General features: G+C 42.6%; 1 protein-coding gene across 2 annotated transcripts in view; it reads right to left on the bottom strand.

Moving 5' to 3' along the window:
• cntn1a (contactin 1a) overlaps positions 1–12921 on the bottom strand; it is a 59419-nt gene that overhangs the window by 9656 nt on the left and 36842 nt on the right. For both annotated transcript variants that reach the window (XM_088287182.1, XM_088287183.1), the window contains exons 4-15: positions 8953–9079; positions 6859–7037; positions 6156–6251; positions 5320–5526; positions 5140–5239; positions 4600–4781; positions 4396–4520; positions 3952–4069; positions 3354–3501; positions 2300–2427; positions 1643–1815; positions 1070–1193 (exon numbers count right to left, since the gene is read on the bottom strand). In XM_088287182.1, the coding sequence (XP_088143308.1) occupies positions 1070–1193; positions 1643–1815; positions 2300–2427; positions 3354–3501; positions 3952–4069; positions 4396–4520; positions 4600–4781; positions 5140–5239; positions 5320–5526; positions 6156–6251; positions 6859–7037; positions 8953–9079 (1707 nt within the window). The remainder of the gene's footprint in view (positions 1–1069; positions 1194–1642; positions 1816–2299; positions 2428–3353; positions 3502–3951; positions 4070–4395; positions 4521–4599; positions 4782–5139; positions 5240–5319; positions 5527–6155; positions 6252–6858; positions 7038–8952; positions 9080–12921) is intronic.

The raw sequence follows: 12921 nt of genomic DNA on the forward strand, positions 1-12921 counted from the left end.
GGATGTTGGCGGGCGTCAAAGATCTGGAGCAATTTCATCAGCGATAAAGTCTTTTGGACTTATTTGTAGAAAACTGTCAAGTCATGGATATCCAACGTGGCGATGAAAGGAATTGTTTCGAATGCAACTGTCACGCCAGTGGACTATTACGCCTTCTTCCTGGAGCTAATCCTGACACCATAAATGTCTATCCTTCAACACCAGCTTTCTGCAGTCGCGCTGCTGACATTTAGGCCTACATTAGTCACGACGTGTTTAGGGAACCTCGCAGTCATTCGTTGTGTTTGTCCACATCACCGTCCTGTGAAAGCAGTGAACACGTATACCTTTGTTTGTGATTTGGAACGCAGAGGAGGGCTGTCAGGAATCATCAGGAGCAGTTATTTTATCGTTTTCTGTCTCTTTTTCACTGCGCGGTGGCTCGGCTGTACTGTAAACGGCGCCACACTTGTAATTTGTAATGAGACATTTTATCCAAGAAAAGAGCACAGGAAGCAAGAAATCGAGGACACTTTCCCCTAAATCAGAATGAAGAATTGGCGGCCCCTTACATAAGATAGCAGAACTTTATTCAATAAAATGGATAAGGAAAATGTACATTGGAGGTTTACTAGTATTTTTTGTAGAATTTTTGGGAGTTTACAAAAATTTTTAAAAAATCCAATGTTTTGTAATGTGTGTCTATTACAAGGGGATTTTCGCTATTAGCCACGAATAGTTTTAAATTGCCATCACCTGTCACCACTGGGTGGCACACTTGTCTTATAGTTGCGCTTGCACTGGGTCTAATAGGTCCTACACGAGTAAGAATAATTATTTAGTAGATTTAGAATGACATGCAGGACAAACATTGTACCTCAATAATATTTAAATTTGGAGTGAGTTAAAGTGTTAAAAAAAAAGAAGAGTTCTTGCGTAATGTCGGTTTGTTGTTTAGTAGATTTTCGCCAGCCTTGAATGAGAATTTTTATGCAAGCAATCGACACAGTTTCTGTCCTGCGTCAAGAACAGACATACAACTAGTGTTCTAATTGTAGCTCTGGTTTTAGTCGTCCAGAGCATGACTCACCTCTCACAACCAAGCTGGCAGAGGAGGTGACGTTGTCCACGGTCGTCTGTGCCGTGCAGGTGTAAATCCCGGCGTGCTTCAACTGTGCGTTCTTGATCATCAGCTCGCCATCTGAGCTTCCGTTCTGCAAAAAGACAATTGTTGAACATCAGTGACACATAAAGAAGTCAAAATTGAATTTAGAAATATTTTAAAGGAATCAAACTTGTATAGTTCGCACCCTCACCTTGCTCTTGCAATGAGGCGAAATGAAAACTAAAACAATGATCATTTCAAGGGTTAATGATTGTGCTCAACTCATTTTTTGGAGAGTCAAATACTGTTATGAATACTTCCTAAACCATATTAAATCAAAGTGGACCACATTTTATGAGCGGAAAAATAAAGCATTATGTAAAACTCATCAAATTCCAATGTGGTGTGTGGCGAGTGTCCACGGCGCTGACCGACCACCGCTCCACAGACGGAGCGATTAGGTTTGAATCAGTGGATGCTATCAGCTATTTTATGAGACTGCATAAAATGCACCCCGGGGGACTTCCAAACAAGAGGAAATCCTTCATCATCTCTCACCGGGGTGCGCTCGTAATGTTGGCTGTCCTTGTCGAGGTCAATGACTCGGCCGTCCAGGGACCAGATGAAGGTGATGTCCAGGGAGGAGTCATGTGACGCGGCACACTGCATCCAGGCGTTTTCCCCCACTTTGACGTCAGCGTTGGAGGGGGCCAAGGTAATCTTTGTGGAGTCTGGAAGGGGAACCGATGTGAGAGGTCGTCAAGGATTACCGACACTATCTTAAAAATCCAACTTCAGCTAGGCACATTGGAAAGTGTACTTCTTGCATGTGGCGTGCAGAAGGAAAAAAAATAATAGGTGGATTAGGCTAGTACACGCAGTTGTCCATTGGGGGGAGGTAAAGAGCCATTAATGCGCTCTCAAACTGAACAGGGCGACAGGAGAGTGTAAATTGTATTCACAGCGGCAGTGCAATTACTTGACATTCATGATCATCAAATCCGTTACATAGAACACAATGATGCTTGTATCGAATTAGATCTGTTCTTAAGCAATACTCGCATGTGTCAACGCTTTCAAAGTAGCTTCTCCTCGTCCCATTATTTAACATCAGTTGACACGTGAAGGCCAGACAGCACAAGAGTGATGATTTCCCAGCCAAGGTCGACATCGCTCAAATTCAAACACCAGATAGGAAAAAGTGTATTTATGTACCTGTTACCGTGAGAGAGCCCGTGCTGTTGGCCTTGCCCCGGTCGTTGTGTGCAAAGCAGGTGTACCTGCCCTCGTCTGTGCGAGTCACGTTGAGGATCTCCAAGCTGCCGTCTTCCCAGATGAACATCCTGAAAAGATAGAGACAGAGAGAATTTGATTCAGTGGTGCCGCTCAGGGGTGGGCAAGGCCTTCTGTGCCGGCCCATAAGTTTAAAAGCTCAATTCTGGTCCTGCTTTGAGATATGAGTTTAATTTGTGACCACCCAAGATTTTTGTCATTTTAGGACATATTATTGAGTCTGACCTGCTCCAGATGATGTTTTGTGGGCTAAATTATTGATGTTTTTTTTTTTTGTTTTTTTTTAAATTGCACCATGATAGCAGTGACATTAAAAGGTGGATGAAGTTGGTAGATGGATGAAGTCCCCACTGAAGGCCCAGGTGCCAAATGCACGAGCCGTCGCTGAATAAAACATGCAGAAGCTGAGGTTAAAAATTCACTGTGTATTATTCACTGTGTGGATGAAGAAAATTTTTTTTTTCCCAAAGTGCTTAGAAAATGTGATGCTTCTCAAATAAAGTTAGAAAATAGAGCGCGTGAGGGTGAAAGTGAGCTGAAGGCGAAAAGAAAAGAGACGTCGGCTTCCCTTTTTTCTTTGCATATTTCAACCTCATGAATGAAAAATTGCATCCACGCCACAGAGGCGATTAAGGGGCATATGCTGCATAGTAATTTGACCGCCGCTCCTCACGCGTTTCAATCCCACCCGTGGGGGTGGGGAAGAAGGTCGGGGGTCTCCCAGCTCCCCCCCAGATTAGGCTTGTTTTGTCAGAGAGGGGTTTACCCATCAAGATGAGCTTAACGTCAGGAAAACCACATCAACAACATGCCGTTCAGAATTAGGGAATCCGCAGCTTATTTCGATCCCTAAAATGGCACATTACGGGACGACTCATCCCATGTCGGCATTTTGACCCAGATAGAAGAGGGGTGAACCGTAGTACGGCAGCCTTGAGGGGAGTCAAGGATGTTTTGTGGGCGGAGTCTCGCTCACCTGCTGGAGTTGGACAGCAGCTCGGTGTCCTTGCTCCACGACACTTTGGGCTTGGGGGCGGCTTTGGGTCGACACTCGATCACCACTCGGCCGTTTCTCGGAGCGAGGGCATGCCTGACCGGATTGTGTTCAAAGGTGGGAGCGCAGTCTGGAACACGAGTGGAGAGAATATGGATTATTGATGAAAACAAGAATGCATTAATGATACATTTGACATTCGGAATGAAGAATCGTTAACCAAAAGTGCAAGCAAGCCATGTCAAAAGTCATTTTATTAAATGGATGGAGGGCCGCAAATGGCCCCCAGGTGGAAGTTTGGACACCCCTAAAGCGAGTATGCGTAGTTAAGGCTCGACTTGCACTGCATGGTTCCAGTGACACAATTGTGATTGTTTGATCCAAGTGGCACAATTGGAATTTGTCTTGGAAGCTTAAAGATGGAAAAAAAAACCGCGGAATTGCATATTGTCAGACAGAAATCCAGCTGAGCATAAACAAACATCGACAAACAACACAGGCAATAAATCGGAATCAGGCCCTGACTTGGACCTGTTGTGGAAATCCAGGCTTTACGTTGCAAACGGCTCCCGGGACTCACCAAACACACGCAATTCCGCGTTGGCAAAGATGACTCCATGGGGATTCTCAGCGATGCACTGGTACATTCCGGAGTCGTCAAATGTCAGGCTGCTGAACGTCATCTCTTTCCTGTCCAACTGTGCGCAAGAAGGAGAAGTAATCAACATTTCCAAGCGTTCCAAATTGCATTAGCGAGCAGAGGGCTGCAAATCAAACTGTCGGATGTTGACATGCACAGATGAGAGGCTGCTCATTTGATTGGGGAGAGGCCTTCATTAATGCATCCGATGCAGATTTTAACACCCCCGCTCTGCTATCCACTCTTTTTTTTTTTTTTTTTTTTAATTGTCTACCCTGGCAGCAGCTCAAAAGCAACAGGGAATTTCTCTTGACATGACAAGCTGTCTGAGTGCCAGCTGTCTGGACTGCACAAGCGACAACAAGCGAGCTAAATATTCGTTACCGGCGTTCCATTCTTCATCCAGAGGATGTGCGGTGCGGGTTTGCCGCGGGCCGAGCAGGACATGGTGTAGGCGCTGCCGAGGTCCGCCTCGGTGCTGCGGATGTGCTCCACCCACTCTGGAAACGCTGGAAAAGAGGAAGGGAGATGCAGAGTTTAATCTGAGGGCAGCAAGAAAAGAAGTGCGACTGGAGAGCCCAAACGGACCTTCCACAGATAAATGCGCGCTGTGGTAGTCCTTTCCCTTGGAGTTGACCGCCTCGCACTGATACGAGCCGGCGTCTTCCGGCCGCACGTTGTAAAGGTGCAGGTGCGACCCCGCCATGCGCACCTCATGGTTGTGGGGAAGCTCTCCGTTCAACTTCTTCCAGCGGATTTCCGGGACGGGGCTGGACAAAGACAGAGAAACACTAAAAACTCTACGACAGTGGACCGCTGAATACTCGTGCTTTGGCATAATATGCAGATTTTCATTTTCAATTATTTAAATATTAAAAACATGGTCTATTTGGAGGTTATGTCAGTATTTTACGGAGAATTAATTATGTTTACAATGCAATTTTTTTCCGATGCATTTCAATGAGGATCAAATTGCAATGTCACTATTCGCCACTAGATGTCAGACATGTCTTATGCTGATGTCAGACGAGCTCGATTTCGAGCCGACAAACATAGTGTCTCATAGCCGATTTGGAGTTGTCTTTACGCACTGCGTAGTGCACAGGTGTCAAACTCAACTCAACTTACTTTCCCAAAGCAAAGCATTCCAAAGTGAGATTGTGCCCCGCCAGAGTGGTGGTGTCTGGAAACTTGACGTTGAGGTCAGCCGGATATTTCCTGATTGGCCCTGTAACATGAAGAAAACAAAACTTGAATTCCGCAGTTCAGCTGGGAAGAATCCGGTTAGAGAAAAAGCGAGGAACTGACGTTCGCTGAGCGGAACCAGCGGGATGTAGTTGGAAAAGACGCTTTTGGAGATGGAGGAGCTGGACGCGATGCACGAATAGTTGCCGCTGTCCGAGGCCTCCACTTTGGAGATGTAAAGGTTGCCCGTTAGCTGCGAGATGAAGCGCCTTTTGTCCAGCGGGATAAAAGTGGGAAACTCGTTGAGGATCCATCGGAATGACAGATCGGCTGCACACACACAAAAACGCCCGCCTGTCAATCACTATCTCGGCCGCTTAGCAACCGCTCGGGAAATAGCCGAAGCTCTGAATGCAACATTAACTCAGCGTGAGCCGTGTGAATAGGTGCAAATTTAGAAAAAAAAAAAAAAGCACATTTACTCGACTCTGCGAAGGATTTATTATTCATTTATTGACCTTTCAGATTAAAATTGACTAATTCTCCTGGCTTGGGGTGGGATAATAGAGAGATGTCTGGTGGATATGATTTTGCGTGAATATGAAAGCATGGGGATGAGACGAAATATATTCATTCAGTTTCAAACACGAAGCAGTAGAAAATTAAATCAAGTCAAGGCGCACTTTGTAATAAATGATGCACGATGCATAATCGGAATAACCTCGAAGCCAATAATCGGCATTTTGGTGCATATCGGCGTCAGCCATTTTGTTAAAATACAGCATCCGATAAGCAATTAAATACTAGATTATTTGAGGATGTCCTTAAAGTCTTTGAAACTAAATTAAAGTGTTTGGGAGTATAGTCATATTTCCTCAAACATTTTGACGCCAACAGTTTCACCGGAAATATCGGTCTCCTCGACTCCTAACATCTAGAAAAATCGTCATCCTGCTCACCTGGATGATGTGGAGGAGGAGCACAGAGAAGAACTGCCCCCTGTCCTTCTTTGACATACACAGACTCCCTTTCTTCTGACGAGAAAAGGTCCAAATCTGAGAAATAATTCATTAAAAATTAAAAAAAATAATAAAAGCAACAACAACATGTATGTCAAGAGTTGATATACATAAAGAAGAGTCAAGACTAAAGGTTCAACAAATATGTAAGCTAACTTTAGCATGTGTCCATATTTCAAAACTAATAAAGGAGACTGAGGGCAGGAAGAAAACGTGCTGCAGCCAATTGGAGACTGTGGATTCTAATAATGGAGCGTCAACAGCAAAGGCACTTAGCATCAACTGGCTAGGCTAACATCAGCATGCGTTTATATTTGAAGACTTCTTTTAGTCAAGACGAGACTGAAGACAGCCAAGTGGAGACTGCGGAGCAAAATACTGCAACACACGGTACTAAGGCACAGCTTCAGACTCAGTTATCTATTTTTGAGGATAAATTTCAGTGGAGATTGAGTGCAGCACAACAACGGGGGATGCTAACGTTAACTTTACTTGTAGTCAATTCCTGGGTTTGTCAGGGGAACTGCACCAATTTGAAGAAACAGTACGGTGCAGTGGCTCAGGGCGTTACGTTTGACTAAAAATTGCATCTGATGCTTATTATCATAATAATTATCATTATTCATATTTCTACAAAACTTACATCCAAACTGGACCGATGCATCTCGACTGACGACTGTCCCAAACGAGTTGCTGGCCAAGCAGGAGTACCTGCCTTCATGTTGGTTTTTTACGGGCCAGCTGATGACCAGATTGCCTTCTGACAACATGTAGTGCTTGCGTTCAGCGTTCAGGTCGATTTCTACATCGTCCAGCATCCATCTGTGAGGAAAAAAAACTTGGGTTTGTTGATTGTAAAAGCACAGCATGGCCGACATGAACAAACTGCATGGTTGAATTCATTGACGGTAAATCATGATATATTATCACGTTTAAAAAAAAAAAAAAGTTTAGTTCGTTTTCTTTTTTTTTTTTTACATGGCAAGAATAATAAGCATCCATTATTTGCTAATGTTTGCTTTTCGCTGTCGAACCAAGCACTTTCTTGTATGAGCCTGAGAGAATTGCTACTTTATCTGTCTACATGTGTTACTCCAGCGATTGTATTCAAGCATTTACTGCTTCTAAAACCATGGCTACTGACGCTAAATGTCATTTTAAGTTTCATTACATTTTTTTATTAACTCATTTTATTTTTTTTTATTATCGCCATTTTTTCCATCTCTTGGATTATCATTCTAACCAAGATCCATATATTGTACGTGACACATTGACATGTAATTCGGGGCTGCATGACGATGACACATGTATGAAGACACGGCGGGAAAGATCATTTACATATATTTGCATGTAAATTGGCTGAACTCATCATAAAACAGCCTCTGGTTTGCTGCACTGTCAGCTGTTGCCAACAACATCTTGTTTATTTGCGATGTTTTCCTTTTCCCTTTTAACCACTTGTGTTGACCATTAAATCATTGTTAGTGGGAGGACAAATGATGGCGTGCATTTGCATATTGTTGCCATTTATTGAAAAAGAAAGATGCAGTAAACGGGCAAGCGTCTTCGTCATTTGCCCTTTGTGTTTTTTTTTTGTCAGGAAGTGGTGCCGGAAAAGGAACATTCATAGTCATAAGACTCCAGTGTTGTCTTTTAATCAAAGTCAGTGCGCTCGCTTCCACTTTGTTTCACTGCCCATAGTCTCCACTTTGCTGCGACAGTCGGTTTCGTCACTGCCCATAGTCGCCAATTTGCTTCAGCGGTCAGTTTCCGTGCTGCCCACAGTCTTCATTTTGCTGCATTGGTCATTTGGTTTTACTGCCCACAGTCTCCACTTTGCTGCAGTGGTTATTTTTATTTCTACCCACAGTCTCCACTTTGCTTCAGCGCTCGTTTTCTGGCTCCACTTGCTTCAGCGGTCTCTTTTATCACTGTCTACAATCTCACATTTGTATCCGCTTTCACAATGCCCATAGTGTCCACTTCGCTGCAGTGGCCCGCCTTTATCATTGCCCACAGTCTCCACTTTGTTGTAGTCGTCTGTTTTGTTCCTACCCGCATGCGTGTAAATCTCTTCCAGCAATCTTCTTTAGCACAGAGTTGTTTTAGTTTTCACATTTTTTTATACAGTATATTAACAGTGGTTATTTTTTACACATGAATGATTGCCTACACTGTTAATAAAGGATTTTCAATACTATAATAATATAGTATGTGGGATGAGTGAGTACCGGTAACAGGTACCGGTATACTGCCCTTGTTTTTAAGGTAATCGATACCCGTGGAGGCTGCCAATACCAGTCACTGATACTTGGGCAAAAATAAATAAATAAATAAATAAATAAATCCAACATTGAGTAAGTCCTCCTCAGCAGTATTTGGCGCTAAACTGCGGCAGTTTGACACATCAGCAAATCATCATCGGCGTCAGAAAAGAAAGGTCTTTCTTCACAATTTTTTCAGATTGTGTCAAATGAAACTTAAAAAAACGAAAAGCACTAAAGGCATCTGTACTCTGTTTCGGTGAGTACTCAAAGATGACTAGTTGTCATCGTAATCGGTCCGGAAAAAAAAAAGCGGAATCAAAAATCCTTATATAACACATCACTATTAATATTTTTCATTTCTCGTGCTGACCTTGACATTTTGTGTATTGGCCTACTCAGGAGAGATGTGGAGTCGAGGGAGTCTAAAACAAGCAGTTATGATGTGGCGTGCATGAGGGAACATATGTTACTTGTATGCAGCAGGTGGATTGGCTCGGGCCCGGCAGCTCATGGTGATTTTGTCCTCGGGCGACTCCTCCGGGTAGACGGTGTCCACCGGCTGCTCCTCAAACACCGGCCCGTAACCTGTGGCTCCATCTGCAGGCACACAAGGTGCGAGGTAAACAACAACAACAGCAACCAGGTGGACGGCCTTCCAAACATCAAAGTCACAGTGACAGTTCTGGGACGCTTCCATCAAAACATGTGACAGCTGGCTTGGCATGGAGGGGGGGAAAGATACATTTTTCACTTTCACTCAAATACTTGGTCATAGCCCGTAAATATAGATCGAATAATATATATATATATATATATATATATATATATATTTATTTTTTTTATTTATATTATTATTATTTATTTTTTATTTTTTTAAATGTGATCCAGATGCAAGAGGATCTCCTAAATGTCAGGATTTGCGCTCGCGTAAGTTCTTACTGTTCCAATTAAGATGCGGCAAAATGGATTTAATCTCACTGGTTGGCCTCTTAGTTACTTATCTTACTTAGAAAGTGCTGGTGCTCCAAATGAGGCACCGGAGGGCCGATGGGAGGAAAATTAAGTGAGAAAATCTGTTCTGGGAACAAGGGAGGATTTTTTTCCTGAGGAATTTAAATTATAAGCACACACACACACACATATGCGCGTGAAGGGGACATTAGCAACCCTGCTGCGAATAAATTATTTGCCGGTAGAAGAAGAGGAGAGTGCTCCATTTGAGTATAGCAATGACTCCTGGTGGCGCTCCAATTGTTGGTTTATGACAGATGGAGGGGGAGGAGGTGGTGGGGCGATTGTCAATGCAGGCCACAGAAGGCCTGGAGACACAGCGGTCTCGCACACCCTTTCGTGAACTCGTGTCTGACATGCCTCCGTGTCCTCTCCACAACCCACACAGCTGCCTCATTTGCATATTTCAAACTGTCTCCGATACTAGTTTTGAAACTGGACAAACTTTCAGACATTTTATTACTTCAGCACTGTCGCGGTCACTGCGCGATGACAAATTTGTTCCGAACTTCACGGGATATAAATCTGCAATTATGTGGCATTGCATTACGTGGCATTGCGCAACATGTACACTGAAAAAAATGGGGAGTGATTAAGTTTTTTTCACTCAGAAATTCTAAAGTAAAAAAAAAATGGAAAAACTAAGAGCTAACTTTCCTTCCGTGGCCTTGTTTTAAATTCAATAAACGAGTGGAATTTACTCAAAAACTCTTCTCATGGAATTTACTTAGAATGTCCGAGTGAAAAACACTTTCCTAGATTTTTCGAGTAAATCTCCCTCCTCATTTTTTACAGCGTAATATTAGTTGAATTGTGTGTGGTATTTTATGCATTGCGTGGCACGGCGTTGCTCGTTGTCCCATCGAATGCCGTTTCCGCGGCGTGATGCGGAGTTGAGTCACGCTGCATGGTGACAAGCCGCATGGCAACGCGCTGCATGGAATTGTGTCACGTGACATTGCATTGCGTGGCGTTGCGTTAAGCGGCATTACGTTGGTATGCGTTTGCCGTCAACGTTATTTGATGCTATATCTTGTGTCTTGTGTCATGCAATGTTATATTACGTTTGATTTTGTTGCGTGTTGTTAATTTTCATTGCGATGCATTATGCTTGATTTGATCCGGACCTTCACTTCTGAAAAACATTTGTGGTTTGGCTTCTGGTTTTGAAAGGTATTGTGTCATTATTAGTGTGGTCAAGAGATATTTTGTTTGTTAATTAATAAATAAAAAAGTATATATAAATAAAAATAAAAAATCTGTAATTAATTGTGATTAATTGCATTTTTTCAACTACTATTTTTTCGTGAAGCTTTTAACAGGTATTTACTGAAATAATATCTTAAAATTAATATAAAATCACCAAATATGAAGTGTATTTTAAATCAAAGACTGTTCTAATATCTTTCTTTTATCCTTGAATACAATGTTTTCTTCGAAACAATTCTCGAAATGTATCCACTATATTTAGTTGTAAGCGCCACACTTCAGCAGCATTGCTTGGCAAGGCCCAGTGGTAACCTAAGCAGTTTTGTTTGTTCTGAAATGCTAAAGATGTACTGCTAATAAGGTACAATGTTTGAATTTGGCTTTGCAAGATCTGTAAAAATAAATAAATAAATAAAACTGGGCCAACTGAGTTAACATTTAATAGCGTGAATTAAAAAAAAAAATCTTGAGTTAACGCTAATTTTGACAGTCATTATATAACTCTGGCTAACTTTTGAAGTTCTTTGCCTAAACAATTTCTCCAAAGGGAGAGAGGACATCTCTTCACTTATGGCTTCACAATGGAGCTTGAGTTAAAGTAAAAAATGATAAATAGAAGGCAGCTGCAGGAAAAACCACTCTTGCAACTAACTCAGAATTCCCCCTTTCATAAACACCACCCCTCCTCCCCAAACATTTTGTACCATCATTGCAAAAACGCTGTCCAGAATTACTGCCTGATAGTTATGTGTCACGACACTGCATCAAGCATCTCTCTGTTGTCTCGTTTGGCAACACTTGACTGCGAATGGATTGAGTCCATGTGCGAAACAAGTGAGGTTTTATTTACACTCTCAAAAGAGTGACTCTGCCGCCGACGCACATACTAAAAAAAATACAAATCAAAAAAATCTGTGGACCCTTACTCAATTAAACCCTTTTGTCGCATCACACTGTTCTGTACATTTTATCCAATTCGTCACGTAGGTTATGTAACCAGGTAGTTACCTTACTCGATCAGGCTTGTGTCCGTTTTCTCAGCTCCAAAACGACACAGACGACGAGGCGTCAATTTGGTTAGCAAACGGGTTTATTGTTTTTGTCATCGATCCTTTTTTCCGTTTTCATTCAACACACATTTCTCTTCCGGGTTTCTCCTCCCGCCGCCAACACACGTGACACGCCACATTGCTGTCCCGGGCTAAGCCTGTAACGACGTCAATTATATTCTTTAGACTTTATTTCACACACAAACGGAACAAGAGCAAGTCCAAATGATAACGAAATGTTTCTCCAGGGAGACAAAAGAAGAGTGCGGCAAGCACGACGGGAATCAATTCTGGAGTGAAAAATTCATCCGCTGACTGAAACAAACGTGCGCCACCAATGGAATTATTCCGCTGAGACTTAAGTGACTGCCATCTTTCGGAACAAGCTGATCTGATTACAGTGTTTTCTTCTCTTGCCACAAATCCAAATCTTTAATACCCCCAGAGACTTCGCATCTCGCTGGATTTGTTTGTGTCAGAAAAGACAAAGTGTTGCTTGAAAACAAAAAATAGGTTGACCTCTCCGGGACTGACTGACTGACGCACTCAATTCTCAAAACAACAAAGCGGTAATGGCGTCCACCTCGTTGATTTGAAGCCTAATTTGGCACTGGAGAAGAAGAGAACATATAGCTGGACAGCCTTTAAAAGTTCTGCGTGGGTGTTAAGTGAGAGAAGAGGAAGAGAAGCAGCAGCGCTATAGATGTTGCCGTGATCAACATCTTGCCCGTCGGGAAGGCAAAAAAAGAACTCTGTTGAGCACCTCAGCAGGAAGACCACCTACACACTATTGCCGCCTCGTGCGCTGAATGCGTCATCAACTATAAATATGCCAAATCACAGAAGATGCAGCATTTTGCACAAAAACACGTTGTGACAGAAATACAAGAGGACTAGGGTTTTGTCCTTTCATTCAACCTGCTCGCAACATCGCCAACTTGTTCTCGAGCAACACCTCATGCTGGCAGCCTGATTACAATTTACTTTTCTCTCCGGAATAAAAACACACACAGGATCAGGCATAAAAAAGATGCATGGGAAAAATATATGCCATTGACGGCTAAAGACGTCAAAATTAATTTTTTTTATTAACTCGGCTGGTAGTGAATGGCTAAAGATGGGAGAAGCTCTTATATAATTTTTTTGATAAATAATTTTTCCATATGTGCA

This window comes from Idiotropiscis lumnitzeri, unplaced genomic scaffold (genome assembly GCF_059441095.1).
Source record: "Idiotropiscis lumnitzeri isolate Australia: NSW breed Sydney's pygmy pipehorse unplaced genomic scaffold, RoL_Ilum_1.0 HiC_scaffold_35, whole genome shotgun sequence".
Taxonomy (NCBI): Eukaryota; Metazoa; Chordata; class Actinopteri; order Syngnathiformes; family Syngnathidae; genus Idiotropiscis; species Idiotropiscis lumnitzeri.